At 50.3% G+C, this 20,246-nt stretch overlaps 4 protein-coding genes across 4 annotated transcripts; 2 read left to right on the forward strand and 2 right to left on the reverse strand.

Annotated features, from left to right (window-relative positions):
- Nucleotides 1–2,985: 2,985 nt before the first annotated feature.
- TGME49_266480 (hypothetical protein) lies at nt 2,986–6,925 on the reverse strand. The gene is made up of 4 exons (XM_018781430.1): nt 6,195–6,925; nt 5,221–5,440; nt 4,575–4,636; nt 2,986–3,897 (listed from the first exon to the last, which is right to left on the reverse strand). The coding sequence occupies exons 1-4, from the start codon at nt 6,401–6,403 to the stop codon at nt 3,891–3,893; spliced, it is 498 nt and encodes a 165-aa protein (XP_018636271.1). The 5' UTR covers nt 6,404–6,925; the 3' UTR covers nt 2,986–3,890.
- Nucleotides 6,926–7,101: 176 nt separating this feature from the next.
- On the forward strand, nt 7,102–9,139 carry TGME49_266470 (hypothetical protein). The gene is made up of 3 exons (XM_002368695.2): nt 7,102–7,812; nt 8,473–8,534; nt 8,796–9,139. Exons 1-3 carry the CDS (start codon nt 7,622–7,624, stop codon nt 8,903–8,905), a joined length of 363 nt encoding a protein of 120 aa, XP_002368736.1. The 5' UTR covers nt 7,102–7,621; the 3' UTR covers nt 8,906–9,139.
- A 1,898-nt stretch (nt 9,140–11,037) lies between these two features.
- TGME49_266460 (small ubiquitin family modifier, putative) lies at nt 11,038–11,916 on the reverse strand (the record flags this gene model as incomplete). The annotated part of the gene is made up of 2 exons (XM_002368694.2): nt 11,038–11,247; nt 11,851–11,916. 2 exons carry the CDS (start codon nt 11,914–11,916, stop codon nt 11,038–11,040), a joined length of 276 nt encoding a protein of 91 aa, XP_002368735.1.
- A 3,528-nt stretch (nt 11,917–15,444) lies between these two features.
- TGME49_266450 (lysine decarboxylase family protein) lies at nt 15,445–18,746 on the forward strand. The gene is made up of 4 exons (XM_002368693.2): nt 15,445–16,231; nt 16,663–17,037; nt 17,536–17,964; nt 18,259–18,746. The coding sequence occupies exons 1-4, from the start codon at nt 16,136–16,138 to the stop codon at nt 18,442–18,444; spliced, it is 1,086 nt and encodes a 361-aa protein (XP_002368734.1). The 5' UTR covers nt 15,445–16,135; the 3' UTR covers nt 18,445–18,746.
- Nucleotides 18,747–20,246: the final 1,500 nt, after the last annotated feature.

Below are 20,246 nucleotides of genomic sequence, written 5' to 3' on the forward strand. Positions count from 1 at the left end.
GTCTCGCTCCGGCTTTGCCCGCCCGTCTCACACAAACCGTCCAACTTCTCAATGCGAAACCGTTTCTCTGCAAGCACTTCAACCTTCACCAACTGCCTCTGCAGCGACGGCCCCGTCCGAATCCTCCGCGTCCTACTGGCCACCATCGATAGACACACAAGCCACCGTCATCGAGTCGGATTAGAAAATCCGGCACCAACCTGCGTCGGCCCGCAGAAGGCCGCTCCCTTTACCCCTGTCTCCGACGTACCTCGGCAGGCTGGAGCAACACATCACAGTGGCCGTTACGCCAGTCATTTCGCAACCGTCTACCTAGCCCCCCGAGCAACACGCACATGCAAGACATCGCCTCAGCCTTGTTTCCGCGTCTCGCTCCGGCTTTGCCCGCCCGTCTCACACAAACCGTCCAACTTCTCAATGCGAAACCGTTTCTCTGCAAGCACTTCAACCTTCACCAACTGCCTCTGCAGCGACGGCCCCGTCCGAATCCTCCGCGTCCTACTGGCCACCGTCGATAGACACACAAGCCACCGTCATCGAGTCGGATTAGAAAATCCGGCACCAACCTGCGTCGGCCCGCAGAAGGCCGCTCCCTTTACCCCTGTCTCCGACGTACCTCGGCAGGCTGGAGCAACACATCACAGTGGCCGTTACGCCAGTCATTTCGCAACCGTCTACCTAGCCCCCCGAGCAACACGCACATGCAAGACATCGCCTCAGCCTTGTTTCCGCGTCTCGCTCCGGCTTTGCCCGCCCGTCTCACACAAACCGTCCAACTTCTCAATGCGAAACCGTTTCTCTGCAAGCACTTCAACCTTCACCAACTGCCTCTGCAGCGACGGCCCCGTCCGAATCCTCCGCGTCCTACTGGCCACCGTCGATAGACACACAAGCCACCGTCATCGAGTCGGATTAGAAAATCCGGCACCAACCTGCGTCGGCCCGCAGAAGGCCGCTCCCTTTACCCCTGTCTCCGACGTACCTCGGCAGGCTGGAGCAACACATCACAGTGGCCGTTACGCCAGTCATTTCGCAACCGTCTACCTAGCCCCCCGAGCAACACGCACATGCAAGACATCGCCTCAGCCTTGTTTCCGCGTCTCGCTCCGGCTTTGCCCGCCTGTCTCACACAAACCGTCCAACTTCTCAATGCGAAACCGTTTCTCTGCAAGCACTTCAACCTTCACCAACTGCCTCTGCAGCGACGGCCCCGTCCGAATCCTCCGCGTCCTACTGGCCACCGTCGATAGACACACAAGCCACCGTCATCGAGTCGGATTAGAAAATCCGGCACCAACCTGCGTCGGCCCGCAGAAGGCCGCTCCCTTTACCCCTGTCTCCGACGTACCTCGGCAGGCTGGAGCAACACATCACAGTGGCCGTTACGCCAGTCATTTCGCAACCGTCTACCTAGCCCCCCGAGCAACACGCACATGCAAGACATCGCCTCAGCCTTGTTTCCGCGTCTCGCTCCGGCTTTGCCCGCCCGTCTCACACAAACCGTCCAACTTCTCAATGCGAAACCGTTTCTCTGCAAGCACTTCAACCTTCACCAACTGCCTCTGCAGCGACGGCGCCGACCGAGGGTTTGATGTTCACTCATAAATTGCATCAGTGTCTGTACCTCATAGCCTGACTATCGACAGCTTCTGCCAAAGCTTCCTCACCCTGATAGGGGCTCGGGAGACGAGATGGAAGCCCGATGTCTGTCACCGATTGGAAATTTCAACTTCGACGGCCATAGTCCCACCAATGAAGAGAATCGGTTTACCGCCGTCAATAACGTACGGGTGACAGTCGATGAAACACGTCGGGGAACTCGTAAATCACCATACAATTGACACCCTCCCACCCAGCGGCAGCTGCTTTCTCCACATGAAGCATCATCCACTTGTCGCTGTTTTCAGGCGTACCACGGTGAGATCCACACGACTCGCTTGTCCGTCAGTACGCACTCCGGAACAGCTGTTCGTTGAGGGTCGACTGATACTCGAGGGGAGTGACGTCTGCTTCGGCTTGTGTTTACGACTGCTTTGAGCACGTTTGAGTGGTGCCCACATCCGAGAAAAGCAGAACCTATTCCTGCCTGGTCATGACCTCCGTCCTGTCCACTAGATCAGTCGCGCATATGTCTTGTTACCTAATTTTGCAGTGTCACTTGTGTCCAATCACCACTAGGCTTGCTCCGTCCAGCTCCGCCTTCTTCCCGTCCTCACAGCATGAGATGAAATGTTCGGTGATTATTCAGAGCATACCAGTGGGCACCGCAGGGTCTACACATAGTATCTGTTATTCAGCAATTCGCTGTTAACCGTCTTCATCAGAGATACTCGCGTACTTGCATGTTCGTGTATATGCACTATGGTTTATGTCATTTTGACGAAGCAAAATGAAACTACATGCATCATGCTGCCTTTCACGCCGCGGCAGTGCCCAGTGTTGTTTGTAGAAACGTCATTCAACAGATACAGCGCTATCTACGTATTCCACCACTGCGAAAACAATAACCAATCGGGCTCCGCGAGCCGCGGTGAATCTTGAGCTGCTCCAGTGATGTGAATCGAACGCTCGCACTACAAAGAAGCTGCACCGGGTTGCGATGCCGCCAAGTGAGCGGCCCGTTGTGCTTCCAGCCCAAAATTTGGGCACATACTTCTTCCTGATGAAACAGGAATCCCATGTAAAACGAAACCAGGCGGTGAACAATTTGTGGCACAGTGGGACATATACACACGACACATGAGTCACACCAGTGCTTGCCAATCACGAGGAACACGACGAGGTCTGTTCTAAATCGGGAACGAAGTGGAGACCAGCCTGCACGAGTCTACGTTGTCCAGCGGCGGCACGGGTAATTTCCGGATCCCCTTGAAAGGAAATATCACGAAATAGGAGGCGGTAGATCGATCGGAAAGCCGTTCTCGTGTGTTTTTTATCATCTCGGGTTGCATACGTCTTGGTGACGTAGGGTATGTGTCTCGCATCCCCGATTACAGGAAGCCTCCAGTACGGCCCCCTTCCGGTACGTCATAAACTAGTGACGCTATCTCTGTCCCACCATACAACCGGTGAAGCGGCATATGGCAGGGCGGAAAAATGTTTTTGTTACTTGCTGAAACATATGCCTTGCTTAGACGGCCAGCCTACCATCTGAAAGAATTAATTGGCATTCGTGAGTCATCAGTAGCAATCTGAGCAACGAGTATGGCCTTGACCAAGCTTCACCTGGCGCCTACTGTTGAGGCCAAATAGCACCCTATATAAAATAGAAGCGTCTTTAGAAACACCATAACCTCCGCGTGTATGTGTCAGCGTCCTACTAGTAGAGGGTCGATAGGCCTCACCACTGCCAGTGAAGTCTACCAGTGGGACAGGCGGAGCGACAACGTAATTACAGCGCTCAAGTGTTTTCCAAAATCTCAAGACATTACCTTCTGTTGAATGTCGATATCGGCAGTGGGTGCGCCCCCAGCGGCACATCATTACCAACGATACACATCTGCTTTTGCAGGTTGCCCCACAGACGATTTGCCGCCCAAGAATCGTTAACGCGTCGAGAAGCGAGGGGTTGCAACCGATGTAAGTGCCAGCAAATAGTACCTCCAAACATCACACACAGTTGCGGCGCCTTATCTCCACTAGCACAGATTCGGTTTGCAAGTGGTGCGATGGAAAGGGATGCTTGTGCATTCTCAAATGGGAGGGCCATCTCAAAAACACATCCCATGATGCATGCAAACGGCGTCGTGTGGTGAGAGCAAGACGCAATGAACACCACACGCCACTACTGACGGTGCAGAGACCTACCATTCCGGCAACGGGCTTTTGACAGCTGATGGAAGCTTCCATCGCTCACGCCGGTGTGCAGCAAGTCATCAGACCTCGCTGACTTACTTGCTTGATACGGATGAAATGTAGAAACACGGTCGCTCACTTGAAACACAAGTCAAGTGCCGCATTCGCTGCGAAAGACGACAGCAACTGTGTAGAGTAATCCTTGGTACACTCTCGAATGTTACAGGACGGTCAGGCACTCAAGCGAGGCAGTATCGTGAATGTTCGTCTGTCGCTGCGCACCCCCGTAGGTAACCCTCGTCCAAAATAACGGAACTCACTTTCTGCCATGGTGGCAAACAAGTAAACCCAGAGTGCTTCAATATGCGGAGGTCACGTGTAACGCCTTATCACCCCTTTCAGTTCCCTTGGAATCTATATTCCAGAAAAGCGAAATTCTCGTAGGATCGCAGTGCACCACGAAAGTGGCAACCTCAAACGTAGTTTGCAGGTGGACAAAATGGCCGTCATTTTTACAAGAACGTTGTTTACTCTGTGTCGAGAGGTTGGTGGACACCCCACAAGGGAGGCAGTCCAAAGAGGCTAACAATCTACCTCGGCGGTTGCACGTATTGACAAAGGTCATGAAGCTGAACGTAGGGATATCTCTGTGCCAAGACAGCAGTACTACGTTCGTTCGGTTGAAAAGCCCATCATGCGCCATCGTCGGTATTTCTTAAGCTCTGCTGCGCCGGTATGTAGTCAGCCGATGCCTCTTCGGTGTGAGAACACAGACGTACTTTCCCTCCTGGCTGAGGAAGACATAGAACAACCAAAGACCGCTGGTCTCCGGCGCAGCACTCTGTACGGACACATTCACAGACCATTGCTCTTCGCCTGAGCTTCTAATTTAAATGCACTCACAGGCACCTGGAGACGCATGGTTCGTCGGCGCTACGAAGAAGGGTAACCACTCCGTCAGCGTTTCGAAGGGGTGCTCAATTCCAGATAGCCGGTTCTTGACGAGAGCACAACCGACTGAGAAGCTGACCCGGCATTCAGCCCACTGAGGGCCCGCAACAGTATGAGATGTTCCCCATGTCCCTGCACAGGTGACACTGGCTTCTCCACATTCTATAACGGTGCGACTGGATCTTACCGCCTACGAAGCCATGACGCATTATAACGTGCGTGTTTGGATGCAAGTGATGTCCAGATTGCGCGTACCTTGAGCCCCCCTCTGGTATTTGCTTATCAACAACCCAGCGCGTCGTGTTCGGAGCACCTGTCACTACGTACTGTCCTCACCGAAAACGAAGACACCAGCAGGGACTCTGAAATCAGCCATGTCGCCCTTCAGATGTTTGCTTCAGCCATGGGGTGGCCGGACAGTGAAACTAATAGTAAAATCAGTAGAATCGCTTTGACCTGCTGAAGAGGACTTACGCATTCGTCGTCTTCTCCGTCACCTGGCCCTTCGCCACTCCCGCCACTAGCCATAAGGCGCCGCAAGTTTGTGCTTTCACGGACAGTCGCCAGTCGAGAACGAGTGCCAGCACATCGACGGATCCAGGACGCGAGGGCAGCAGCTACCGCGACGAAGACGGCAGCCACTGTCACAAGCTTAGCCCTTGGCAGTTTGGAGACGCGACTCTTCCATACGTTTCTGCACAGAGTAAAAGAAGCATCGAAGTTCCAGATCGTTTTCTCGCGCGGAGCTATGTTTGTGCAGCCGCCGGCCAGCACGAGCAAGTGTAGGCGTCAGGTCGTATCAAAAGCAACTGGAGGTAGAAAGAGCAGTGCTTTACGGAGAACGCCTCTAACTCTTGCGGAGAAATCTACTGACATGCTTCGGGCTCGGCGACACGCGGCAGTCGACGTGTACATGGCACTTTCAATTCAACTGAATTTAGGAAGGAACATATGTGGAATGGTGGAAGCAAAGTATTCACAAGTGAAGAGTGAGTAACTGCCACAGAGACAGACGGGAGAAGTGTCTGCATGCGCGCATGTATTTCGTATGGCAACTTAACGATGCTAATAAGTAGGGCGGGATGGCAGGGCGGGGATACTTGAGAGTCTGTTTAGATTTCGAAGGGAAGATGGGACGTCTCACCAGTCGCAACATTGGTCACTTTGGGGTGGCATTTTTTAGAGAATATGCACAGTCTAAGGGAGGTGCCAGAGGCAGCATCACATACTGTCCGAGCAAGTAATCGTTTGTATAGAGTTTAGTATCGAATGCCCCTAACCCCAGATATTGTTGAGAGGCTTGATGGTCCATCTCACATTTAAGGGGAAGGAAGAGTTTACGAAAAAAAGAGCAAATATTTATGGAATTTCGATATAACTGTCTCGTAACCTTTCCGGCAAAGCACATGCCCCGATCTCTACAGGAACATCGACGTTTCGCAGCTTACCGCAAGGTGTCCCGGGCCCGGGAAAGCAAGGGCCCTTCATGAATAGACACTTGTTCTTCGACATCAGGCGCATTCTGCAAGAGAACTGGTGTGGTGGAGACGGCTGCTGGCGGAGACTGCGAACACAACACGGTGGCAATGTGGCCATCATGCAGAAGGAGGTTGGCTCCGCTGAGGAGCTGAAGAAGGAAAGCCAGCGTCTTCATCATGGCGTTAGCTCATGTCACAGACGTCCAGTGCCCGGTTTAGTTCACTTTAAATTTGTGACTAAGGAGCACAGCATTCGCTGAAGAAGGAAAGCAGACAGTTCCGTCGGAAAAGAATGATATATGTTTGATTCCGAAGGCATTTGGAATCGCAGACTACAAGGAGAAATTGGTATGGAATGGCACGCGACTCGATCGGCACCAGGAGTTCTTCACAGAAGGACCTCCCGTACTCGGCAGTGTCGTGTTGACGCCTATCGTAATCAACAGCAACGTTTCAGGAGACGTGGTCGTTCTGACCACACATTCAAGTCGTTTTAGGCAGCATCCGGTCCGCTTGCTACATACACAAGGAAACCCCCTAGTGAGCAAGCTAGAGGCACTGGAGGCTATTCAGAGCTTTCTCGAATTGCAGGTCTTTTCATCTCGAGCTGTCGCCAAGGTCTCCACTTAGCCTCAAACACTCAAGATGTTTCCTACATCTCCCGACGATGACTGCACGGGTTTCGCTCCCGCGCCCATCAGCCAACGGCTCACTCAACCGTTGCGCACTCCGTGTCGAGCAACATGCACCGTATCGACGACGGTTGACGCTTGACACGAAAGGAGACCTCCTACGATGTGCGTAAAGTTGCAGCGGATATCACGGCCTGTCGGTAGCAGCGAAAGAGTACTTTGGCGGGAAACGCTGGCAGCGGCGTATTCCAGCAGAAATTCATCTGCACAAAGAAGCGATCGAAAGAGGTTTTCCGGGTCCCGTGCTGAAGAGACTGTTTGACGCTAGACAAGTTTGGGAAGTGTGTGCTCCGCGTCAGCAACTGTCGGTGGCCTACTCGAGAAGTTGGCTTCGCCGTATTCTGTCTCCGTCTTCTTCCGTTTTCCGTCTGATACTCGAACTCCACGCTCAGCCCTGGCCCTGTGACAGACAGAGCAACTATTTGCAGGCAAGAAGTCCACATTCAGATTTACTTCCCTGGTTCAGTTTCTCGCGTGTATAGTCGACGAATTACTGAGCACTGGGTGGAGTCGCCCTGTCGGCGAAACGAGTCCAGTTTGCTGTGCTGTCGACCAGTTTTCTTTCAGCTGTGTTTACCGCTTATACACGCTTCACTCGGCAGCGTCGCTTCTGAAGCATTCCGTTCCCCTCTCTTGTGGACCGGCCGCTGTTTCTGAGAAAGCCGCGCGATAGTAGATCGTCGAACTTCCTCCAACTTCGCAACGATGGTCAAGTACTGCGGCGCCAAAAAGTGCGATCTAATTGATCTTCTCAACTCCGCGACCACATCAAGAGAACGCAACAAGGTCGTGAAGCAGCTAAAGAAGTTCGATCCGTGCCCGAGAAAGGATCTGGATGTGGAATTCGACGCAAAAGACTGCAGCTGCAAAAAGTACAACCAGACGCAGTACTACATGTGAGAATCCGCCCGCTCCCTGTTTATCCGATTTAGCAACTCACAGATATTTCCAGCTTCTCTGAAATCTTGTTGGGGAGAGAGAAACGTTTGTGGTTCTTACCTCGTACCGTTACGAATTTAGCTGTTGCCCACCTAACGTGATTTTCGCAGAAAGGGAATGTGCGAGTAGTTCGTGAGCGCAGTCAGGTTTCGGCCGTCTACGGTCATTAACTGGAACGGTGGTTGTTGAAGGATTGCCTTTTCTAGTTGGAATAGAGCTAACAGGAAATGACGAATTCCCACGCCGCTCTAGTTAAAAACACCGTGAAAGTGTTAGATGCACCTCGCGGGATTTTCCCCGTAGTCCTCTGGAATTTGCACCCTCACAAGTATTAATGTAGCAATGCGTATCTATGTGTGTTTTCACGTGGTTTACAGCGCCACATCGTGGTTCACTGTTGTCGAACGCCGAGTGGCGTATTGTGACTACTGTGATGACGTTTACTGGAGTTTCAGAAACGCAGGAGCTTGGGAAGCCCAACCGGCCAGCTGTAACTGTTACAGCCATACACAGATATCCGCGTTACACGGGTATACGTTCGCTTATTTGCTTGACACAGATTCCCGTCGTAGTCGTCGCAGGTTAGGCATAAGGTGCCCATCGATGCATGTTTTCAGGTGCTGGAGGTGCGACAAACCAAAGACGACGACGGTCAAAGTCATGTGGAACAGTCCTAAAGGTACGAGAACTCTCCAGCGGAAACGTTGAATCAAGACCGGCAAGCGATTCCTCACACTTTGGCATGTGTCTGCGGAGAGGAAATAAACAAATCACTGAGCTTGAAAACGTTTATCTGGTTTGTTGTAGGAAGGCAACAGTATGTTCGCAGCACGCGGGTGCCGAGAAGAAAGGATCACTGCTTCACCATAGTTTGTCTGTGATCATCAGGTCGTTCGACAGTCCCATCACATCCCCTGCATTCTGATGCCTATGTATGCAGGTCTGAAAATAATTTGCAACACATGTTACTTCGCTTTGAGTGCGAATGCGGACCTGGAGAGATCCAGGAAGGAAAACGCCCAGTACTATGATTTCATGAAGAAGAAATAGACACAGCGTTTTCGAATATCTCGTTTCCTAAGCCTATCAAGGTGCGTTACCATCTTACTGAGTCTGTCTCAGACGTCACTTTGGTTGTCTTTGGCTCTATTTCGTTGTGTTCTTTCTGGAGTTTACTGCATCCCTGACAAACTAATTTGGAACTAATTGTCAAAATCAGGTGTACCATACAGTGACGTCTATAGTGATGCTTTTGCAGAGGCATCCTAACCCAGGCGTGTTGCTTTTGTAAGTCTCTAATATTTCCTGCGCGTGCGAAAGAGCGCACAAGTGGACAGAACAGGCTACCTCGGCATAACAAGATGAGCAGACACCGGTGACTGTCAGAGAAGTCAGCTTACTACGAGCATTTGTCTGAATTTTGGAGGTGATAGACGCATCGTACAAACTCAGCGCAAGTTTACAAACTACTCTCCACAAATCCAGATCACGAATGGATGATGCTGGCGAAAATTCCTCAACATCACAGCTATCTATTTATAACGTACCTGAATGCTATTTGCTAGCATAATATACGGTGTTAAAAGTAATTCCATCCGAAGCAGGTTTGTTAGCATTCATGTTATCAACATGTCAATAAAATATCAATAACGATGAAACGTATTAGATCTTCAATGTGTTTGTTTACCGGATCCACGGGACTGTTGGAGGTTATCACAAAATTGTCATCACGCCTTGTGTAACAGCATCGTAGTCCATCTTCAAGAATCACGGATTGTTCACAGCTGTATTCTGCACTCCTGTCACAGTTTCAATTCTCTGCATAAACCTGCCAAATTGCAACGCACGGTACCTGACAGTTTTCTATTGAGGCAGTTTTTTGTGCTACGTTCGGTCGAAAAAGCGAAGATGCGAAGACACCAAATTATTCAGAACATGACTGTGCGTCTTAGAGGCAAACGAATGCGTGTTCAGTACAGTTGGTCTCCGTCGACACAGATCTGTGCTGGTGTACTTGCTTCACATTCGCTGCACTCACGGCAGAGGCTCTGCAGCAAGATGGAGATTTTGCCCGACTCTAAGCTCAAGAGGGTATAAGCTGCCGGTAGTGGCGACTTGATGACAACGTTCCTATGCGTCCGTGACACACTTCTGTTATGAGTCTAGATTCATATTTCTAAACAGACATCTTAGCCTCACTACGCTGGCGTAGCAGCAACGTAGACGATTCAAAACTCGACAATAAACCCACAGGGAGGTGGCCGTGTTGCCGTGTGCAAGAAGCAAGTGTGCAGCTCAAATCGTTTCACTGCATGTCCTGGTCTCCGCAGTGCGCATTTTTTCGATGTATTCAGTGTCAATATATCTGTACCAACATGTCTGTTGTCTCGACCTCTTTACTGGTCGCCTGGTCTCTTTCAACCCTGTGACATGAGCTTCGTGCATGAACAAAAAGTCGGTCACAAACCAACTAAAATCCGTAAACGATTCCCGAGGAAAGACGGGGTCAATAGTTCTGGCATTTCCAAGTAGAAGCAAAATCTCTGGAACATGGGGGCGTACGGGAGCAGGTGCACGCACCGAGTGATATGCAGTAAGGTAAAACGCTTTCGGAATGACAATAGCTGCGTTGACTTCAGCCTCAACGTTGTTTTTTTGGTAACGCACACGAAGCAGTCTTCAGTTCCTTGAAAATGATTTTGTGGATAATTTATGACTCTGGTATCCAGACCGTCGTGTAATGACAGCTGGAGAGAAGGCAGGCGACAGCACTTCGGCATCTAATCAAGGAACACTGGGCCGCTAGTCCGTGGAAAAAAGAGGGAATATCTTTCTTTCCAGGTTCCCATTGACTACACAGAGTTGCCGGGTAAATCTCGAAACTAAATGGCATTGCTTCTCAACAGCACCATAGGTGGCGAATGACTCCGGGTAGTGGAAATCTCGAGACACGGGACGCCTTTGGATGAGGTCGGGTAACCCCTCTGGCTCTCTTCATCGAGAGAGAAGCCGGATAATTAAAGCAAAGAAAAATTTAGCATGGAGACTCGAGTCAGTATTAGATAAGCAGAAAACAGGCACCTAGGACTTCTCCGAGCTCGACAAGACCTCAAACAGACGACGTCGCAATAGTCCTTTATACTGGAAAGATTCATGTACGCAGCAAAAACAACCTCAGCACGTCATGCGCCCCCCGTCTGTTGAACCATAGCATCAATAACATCTCCGTCCTCGATGCCCATATCTAGGGGCGTTTTCTCCGGTTTTACACGCTCTCCATCGAAAAGAAACCTCACAGCGTCCATGTGCTGGCCTAGACGATTGCAGTACGCCTGCATAAGTTTCTCAAGTTTGGTCTTCTTCTTGATTTTGAAGTACACCTCACTGCCATCCTGCATACAAGCAAAAAGGGAGCACAGCAGAACAGCCACTGAGCAAGGAAAACCCTCTTCTGTCCCAAGCCATTCTGACAAGATTCATGATTCATCAGCTGTGACGTCCACCTTGGATGGATACGACTCACAGCCGTAGCCAAAGCTTACACGTGACAAAGTTCTCTTTCAAATGACATAAAAAAAATCAAGACGGCCCGGACGCTCCTTGAGCAAACAAACGTTTATGCAGAACTCGAGCGTGTCCTTTATCACGACATGAATCTGGATACGTTCCACAGTATCACTTCACCAAAGTATACAGGAACAAGGCCGAAACCAGCGAGGATATTGGTCTCAAATACTGGTAATGCAAAGGGCCAGTCCTCCGTGTACGTGTTTCTATGCAGATTCTTCTATGAAGCAACAAATTCACTCCAGCTGTGTGTTGCTACACATGCACAGGCGGTGTTCAAGGTAAGATACACGCTCCCCCGCAATTCAGGTAACTCAGAACAATGGGCAAGGGAACATTCCTTTTGACCACGTTACCCACTGCCAGGATGGTGTACAAACGGAGATTCGCCGTAAACTCGTTATGGATCAGGAAAACGAGCCACTTACGGGTGAGCGAACCTTCAGTTGCATATGCTCCTTTTCCCCAGCATCGTCCTTCTTGTCGTCCGACATTGTGTCGATGAAAAACAGTCGCCAACACGGAAAAGGCGCGGATAATGGCTGAAGCGAACGATGTTAGCGGACTTGCGGAACCACACCAGCTTTGAAATTGCGTTTTGCGTCAACGAAAAACCCACAAGGGTCTCCAACGTTTAGTAGAAAACAAAGCACAGGGGTTTTCACGAGCGGTACTGCTGTGTGCTGAAAAAGAACGCCGTTTTCCGCGTGCCAGTCGCACTCATGCGCCACGCTCGCATGCTGTCTACCTCTCTTTCCTCCGCCTAGGCATTCCGCCCCGTCGCTGTCCAGCTCGAGTTTCTGGAGCAGTGGCGCACCACGACATTACCCCACCCAGGGTCGGTCTCTTCCTAGTCTCGGACCTGCAGCGGCGCAACAATCGTACATGGGTGCCTTCAACTTCTCTTTCGATGAGAATCAAACTAAGATGTCGGTGGGAACCTCTGACGTTTATCTTTTTCTCTGCAGCGGAGGCAAATTCATCTTGACTCACACATGCAGTCTCATGTCCCTTTCTACAGTCGCAGGATCCACTCTGAGGACCCGGAGTGTGAGTACGAGCATTTTTTTTATTTCTGGTATCCCGAGCCACTTACTGAAGGTCGAAATAGATTTGTTGGCGATGTCAGTGTTCTACAGGGTAACGCAAGCGACAAAGTGGTGGACCCATTGATGACATTTCGAAAATAGTAAGCTGCCGAGCTGCACAGCACAGAGGGGTGAGGATACAAAACTCCACTGCATGCAGCGGTTGCAGATGTGTTCAGGTATCAAACGTGTTGATATGCAGAATCCCGTCACCGAGTGTTTACCACAATTGCATGCGTGCTGCAACATGTGGCATCTTCCGCGTTCATAGCGTGGCTGAGCGGTCATGCCGGGCTTGCCACATGAGCATGCGGTATCACCTCCATAGAGGGTGGTGTCAGCATTTTTATCGGCTTCTGACGAGATAGAAAAACACAGCATGAGGGAATGTACGGACTCACAGGATCGGTTGTAAAGTGTACTGTAACAGATGTTTCACGGTATGACCCTAGTTAATTGACCCCCGTGTAATACTAGCTGTCCGCAAGGCATCTTCCGTGCATAGAGTGCAGTCATGACCTCTGAGGGCCGCGTTGCACGAACAAGATTCTATTCTTGAGGGTTGTTAATGGTACTCTGGAAAAAACAAGCGAGCAGACCCTCTCACCTAGTCCGACGGACGCCGCCTGCGAGACTACGCCGCAAAACAGGCGCCGAAAAACAAGAAGGTGAATCGAAGGTGGTGATACTGTTTGTACTACTCCAGTGTTGTGGGTTACAGGTATTCCTTGCCGATATCTACCTTGTGATTTTTTACCTTGAGCTACGCATCACTGCGAGAAATGTTTGTCAGCAACGCGGTCAGAATCGAGCAGCAACACTCGAGGACTGTGTCAAAAAACCGGCCCAGTAACCAGCGACAAAGTCACTTGGTGTCGTGCGCGGTTGTGACCCTGTGGAGAGCTGAAAGTGTAATGAGCCTGGTGAAATATCGCTTTTACTGGAGCGCGGATTACTACAGTTACAGATGATCATTGTAACGTCTACAACCGTTACGAGTCTCTCAAACCCGTTTTCATGCAGCGACAGGGGCGCCTACTGGGGGCGGTACGTATTCACAGTCTGCCCAAACAACAAGGCATTCGCCATTTGATTATTCGCTGTTCTAAAAGCTACTTTGTGGGGAGTGGAACTCAATTTTCCGCGAACCTCCACAGTCGTGTGCTTGCGTCACAGCCATTGGCTCTCTCTGCTCATGCCGCCTTTACGGCCGGCGATCGGTATCACGTCTCCAGAGCGTGTTACACGCGAAGGAACGCTTTTTTTCTGTGTTGTTCTTTATATTGGGAGAGTTATTGCAGCTAATGTTTCAGAAGTGAAGGTGGTTTGGGAGGTCAACGGCACTCGGTGACTATGTTGCCAATTCATGGAAACAATATGACAGGAAAGTTGTTGGCTCTTCCTGATTCCGCGGAAAATCCAATTTAGTCGACAATAATTGCCAGAAGGACAGTTCACTAGTGCCCCTCGGAACTGCTTTAACTGCATTCATCTTCTTTGTCGGTCACAAGCTGAACAACTTACCACTAACAACAGCCAGTGAACCAGGGTTCACGGGGCGAAGCAACGAGGCCTGGACAGAAGGTACCGTCTCTCCTATTGCGCTAGTTAAGAGCAGGTTTGCATCGATTGACAGAGCTATGCAACAATCAAGCTGAGACATCCGTCGTTTCCAAGTGGGTCCAGTGCCCGTTTTGGGCTAGAGAACTCAACAGCAAGTGAGCTACAACGTGGCTTTAAAGCGAGGCGGATCTGTGCCACCTGAGTTCTATGGCGAACAGTAACAGGGCACGGCTCGACTGATAAGTAAACCGTGAAGCTACCGTACAACGTTTTTAACCGAGCATTGAGTTCAACCATTGCTGATGTCTCGTTGCCATGTTGATGAAAGGGCAACACTACGGAACCGACCAACAACTTCGATGCACGTTTCCACAGAATGTGGTCTGTAAAAATTTTAAAAAGATCTCAAGACCTTTAACTGTATAGGGACCGCGGCGAGTGCGTTAGCTCTTGGAAAAACAGCTTTCGAATTCCTGTTTTCCCAACAAATGTCATGAATAGCTTAAATCCGCTTGCTCCATTTACATCGGCTCAGGTGGACATATTGACACAGTCAATCCTATAATTGATTTTAACTAAATAAACTACAAACTTCAACGAATATAGAAAGCTTTTCGTTTCACAGCAACTCGATAAAATACACGGTGTGTCCGCGATGGCATACACTCGAAGTGTTGCAGTTTATCGAACTGGGAGTTCCTGTATCCATTTACGCCAGTATCAGTATCCACAAGCGCTTTTTTGGGAAAGATCCACCCATTACATGATGTGGATGCTGCCGTGGACTCCAAAACCCGGTGAATCAATTATGAGACGTGCCTAAAACGCTACTCCGATGGGCTGTGGTATTGATGGTGTAGGTTCACACAGTTTTACCACCCACTACAACGCTCTGGCAAACTGCCACCGACTGAGGCTGTCTTCTGCAGTGGGACCAGCAGAGCAGTTGCAACTCTTATCATCCTGGAGTTGCCATGTTAAAGAGAAGAAGGTGATGGAATTAACTTGCAGCGAAAATCTATCGAACTGGCGGGTACATATGCGTGGCTGGCTCTTGGACACATCATCACTCGAAACATCGGATTAATAAGCACAGATGAACACACTTCCTTTTCAAAGCGAATATATATGGTTTACCGTCCGAAATGAGGAGTTTCTGTTTGCCCTTTTATCTGTGAAGTTTTTCCCGTTCTCCACCTGCCGACGAGATGACCCGCCCTTCTACCGCTTCGCAACTACAGCCGATGCACACGGGGGGCCTGGTGGCAAGACACGCCGTTACCTACCATCAAGCCACCGTCTTAGGCGGGCTCGGGCCTGCATGCGAACACTACATCTCTCAACCGAGGAAAAGCACTATATGATGAATTTTCTTGCCTCGATGTCTGTGTGGTGTGCGTCGCCGGCTTGGTTTCCCTTGGACTAACGGGAAAGTGGTCACTCGGTCCGTGACCAACCACCTGCTACTTCTCAGTATCGCATGACTACACCTTCCGTTTAATATACCACAACTTAGGCACGGGGATGCGACTTTTCTGCAGTCAGGAGCAACTGCCCGTCCGGTAAAGCAGTCCTTGAACCCAGTGTGTTGTTTATCGCTGAAGGCTGAATGTCGCTACCCCTCCGTTACTTCCATATGAAACTGCACTGAAGGAGACAAATGATACGACCGGAACTCGGCCTGTGTGTTTCGTCACTACCCTGTACCAAATTCGGAGAATATCAATGCGGAGTGGGTTCTGCATTACAATTGCCGATAGCAGCTCGTCCGCCGCAGACACCAAGGCGTGTTCATCGCCTGATGCAATTTGCGTCTTACTTCGGAAAGCGGTGGGGACTACGCTATGTTGACAGGTGACTCCGTCACGACATGATATTGGCACCGGTCGCACTAACCTCAGAGACCGCCCTGGACGTGAAGCGCCTGCCTGTCGCCACTACCCATGCATGCCAGATATTCCAGTCCAATAAGATTATTGATTTCGTTTCACACTCGCTGAATCTTTCTTCTGCACAGCACTCGAGGTATCAGTCTGTATCCGCGAGCTGACTCGGCGACAAGATGAGCTCAACTGCACCACCGGAGCGAAATTCGCAATCTACCAATGGAAATTCGAACACCACAGATGCTGCGAAAGATGTTACAGCGACAAAAAAGGTACGACTGCAGTCTTGGTCCTTCCATTTCCCTAAAGGCAAGACAGATGTCGAACACAAGGAACTCTGACTGACTAAAGCGCTGCCCCTTGCATACTTCTTCTAATCAACGTCATAGAATAACGACACTCACATATCTCTTTAAGGAGCTACCTCCTCCGAAGTGCATGCTCCGGTGATATCCTCAGGACAGTCAAGCGCATCCGTCTGCCTACGGTCGTCGCTGTACATACCGACCGGCTAGCTTGGCCAAAACAAAGTAGTTCTAGATTGTTTTGCTGCGGATAGAGAATTGAGGCTGGCCGATGTCACTATTATGAGCCATTCATGAGAACATATATGCATTACTTCTGTGCACGTTCTTCTGCAGGCGAATATCCTAGAAAACTGATCCTTGCAGCTTCCCTTTCTCGTCGTCTTTGTGTGTTGCAGTCCTACGCAAATAATGCCTGGCTACAGACCGCGCCAGCTAGACAAGTTCGCATGCTGTGCGAGTATTTAGAGGCCCGAGATAGGTTGAGACAGCAGCGAATTCTGGCCACCTTCCTTGTATTCGGCACAGCTCGTTCTCTTACGCATGATCAGTGGAACAGCCGCATGAATGAGGCGACGGCCCGCCTCAGGTTGTTAAAGAACGGCAAAAACGAATCCGAGGGGGCTTCCGTGAACGATCCAGAGGCGGTTCTGGCCGTGGAACGGGAGATTGGAGATCTTCGTCGTCTCGAATGGCTTTGTTTCTTTTCCGAAAAGGTCACCAAACTAACGCGCAGACTGGCAGAGTGGCTGATGACCGCCGAGGCAAGGGCTGTAAGTTGCGGGATGGGCCGGCTCCCAACGTGCAAGATACCTTTGTGTGCGAAATACAGACATCCGGAAGCCTCACATATATGGCATTGTGAGAGCGAAACAAAAATTCACTGTGGGGTGCCGCGTAGATGTGGCCGCATACCGCATTCTGTGGAGTTGCCAAGCACGCGCAACGGGCTGTTAATCGTGAACGCGAAGGCCCTGACTTCGAGGAACACATTTTTGCCCCGAGCACTATAATGCAGACTTATACACCGTGAGAGAGCGGCGCCTAAATGGAGCCTTATTTTATTTAATTTTCTTCCGTTTTTCCCTTTTCCCTTTCACTTAGTCGAACACTACAGACTGCAGCTATACTTGGGGGGGGGGGGAAGCTGGGGGGATTTCACGAGACAGGATGCGGGGCGGTGAGGCCGTATTGAGGACGAGCGTGTGTACCGCAGTAAGAACTGCTCTCCGTCTGACATATCATCATCACTGTGTGCCTGATACATTTAGGCTGGTAAAAGGATCCTTCAAAAGTTTCCGACACCCTTAGACAATGATGACTACTGGGGCCCCGACCAAGGGTCACTGAGTCAGGAACTTGTATACTGCCCCGTAGCCATTTGCACCGGTGGTGGTCCAGGGTTGATGGAAGCAGCGAACAGGGGAGCGTCTGAGGTCCCGGGGGCTCGGACAATTGGCATGGGAATCACTCTACCGTTTGAGGGTGGATTGAATCGATACATAACGAAGGACCTCGGCTTTGAGTTTCAGTATCTCTTTGCGCGGAAGTTCTGGATGATCAACACTGCTCTCGGGGTCATCGCTGCGCCTGGAGGATTTGGAACGCTAGACGAATTGATGGAGGTGCTGGCGCTGAAACAGTCGAACAAACTGAAACGAGATATGCCTATTGTCCTACTTGGCAAAACGTACTGGACGGTAAGCGACTACGATATCCGTGGATGAGATCATGATACATCTTTGCACCTTCCACTATCGCTGCGAGTAGCGTGAATTGTTTTGCATTTACCATCCTGCAACACGGACAACGGAAGGCACTCTGAATTATACTTGATATTGCATTGCTGAGGGACTCGTTACTCTAGACAGTGTCATCAGGAGTGGACTGAACGGCACCAGCCATCTTTAGTGGTCTATATGTTTGCCTCTTTGCATTTCGAACGCCTGCATCTGTGCCACGTGTTGTGTTGTCATCCTGTTCGGTTCCCATAGAGCATCATCAGCTTCGACAAAATGGTGGAATTTGGAACAATCAGCCAGTCGGACTGTGACAAACTATTCATCACAGACGACGAGGATGAGGCTTTCGAGTATCTTAGAAGCTTCCTCTTGAAAGACAGTGCAGTGACTGGAGAAGGCTACATCCACAAGTCTCTGGCGAAAAGACAGCGAGAGTAAACCGAGCCAAGGAAAATGTTCAAGCCAAGCATCCCGATTCGAACGCTCACATACAAAGGGAAGTACCACATTGAGTGGAATGTGCCATCTCTGCTGTATAACTTCGCACGTATGCCGCATGAACCATTCGTCGTGCATTTTGCCAGTGTCAAGCGTCTACTCATTTTGAAAGGGAACAGCGTTCCAATGCTGCATGCCACTCACTATTTACTCAACTCCAAACGCTCGAGAGTTTCACCGCACCATGATACATAATGTTTTGCCACAGAAGAGCTTTGAATTATAGACATGCGCTACTGCCCTCGTCTTTTTTTATATTGCAATACTTCATATTCAGCATTTATGAAGTGATTCTAAGCTGCTTAAAACTGCCACTAAAAATTTTATTCGTTGGTACGCCGTCCGAGTTAAGGTGCTTCACTGACAACGGAGCGCGATTTTCCCCATATGCATCGCTTTCTAGGTCTATTAAAAACGTGTATAAATTGCTTCCTACCGCGTCTCTGACCTTACTATAACAACGTGGAGTCGACCCACCTGGCGTGTAGACGGGAATTTGCAGCCGAAACAGCACAGCGGCACCGGGACACTTTCGTAAACACGAAGAGCAGTGCCCACCGTTAAATAGCGAAGCATGAGAGTGACTCGTGACGGCGGCTAGAACGGTACTTGCGAATCAGTGGTCAACCTCCCCTTTTTCGGTTGTGCAGTTCGAACAGACTTTCTGTCTGCATCTTTTATTGAACACACAGCATATTCAGCTTTTACCGGGGAAGGATGTGGCTCTTGGAACTTCCCTGGCAGCACGGCCTGTCACACCAGCGTGCTTCTTTCCATTTGGAAAGGCAAAATAGCTGGTTGGTTGTGTACGCTTGGATAGGCCTGCTCTTGGATCCTTCGCGCATGGCACCTTACGGCCTATTAACTTGGTGGTAGTGGATCGCGGGAGGATCCTACCGTCAACTGAGATATCTAGGATATTTCAATCACCGCGGTATATTCTCTGTAACATGATGAAGGATACAATTGCGCTGCCCCACCCATGACTGAACTGGGGGTCGGCACTTAAAGATGCCAAACAGCATGGCTCCCATGGTCCTGACATCGAGCCGGATTCTTGCTGTGCTGCTCGGAATCAGAACCAGGTGCAGCTTACCGCTTGTATCTCGGTCCGTTGACTCTGGAGTCACACTCACGACGCAGCCACCCTTCACGTTACAACGGCGGCATCTGCGTAAGCCACTGTGCTGTTAATTGCCAGCAATGACTCAGGTCATTCGCGTGTCAACAAGCCTGGAGACTACAGTGACCGCATGAGTAAATTTCTTTGAATGCAAACCTGTCAGGATACATGTCGGCTGTCTAAAAGTGAGAACGACTTTGCTCCGGAATTGCTGCGGGAAAACAGGTTCTGATGCACTCGGCCCAGTGCCAGCCAGGCACTAGACGGTGGTAACACAGAAAGACGGCCAGTGGCGCAGAGGTTGAATACGCAAAACGGAAACGCCTGCGTTTTTTGTCTAGAAATTCCAAAAAAGTGAAAACAAGTAGCCAAATCGGCTAGGCATAGCGGATCCTATTATCTGCTTTTCCACGTCAACAGCAACAGGTGCCGACAGTTGAGCCTCATGGTGTTCAGCGGTCAGAAGACGCCGCCAGTGATAAAAAATGGTATAATCCTTCAAAGTTTTCGGTACTACACCCCTTCGTTCAATACGAAAAACAGCCAATCGCCCCCCTCCCGTGGTGCATGCGAACACTCGAAACGGCAAACGTGAAGACACGACGAACCGTTCGGAGAG

This window comes from Toxoplasma gondii, chromosome IX, assembly GCF_000006565.2.
Source record: "Toxoplasma gondii ME49 chromosome IX, whole genome shotgun sequence".
Taxonomy (NCBI): Eukaryota; Apicomplexa; class Conoidasida; order Eucoccidiorida; family Sarcocystidae; genus Toxoplasma; species Toxoplasma gondii.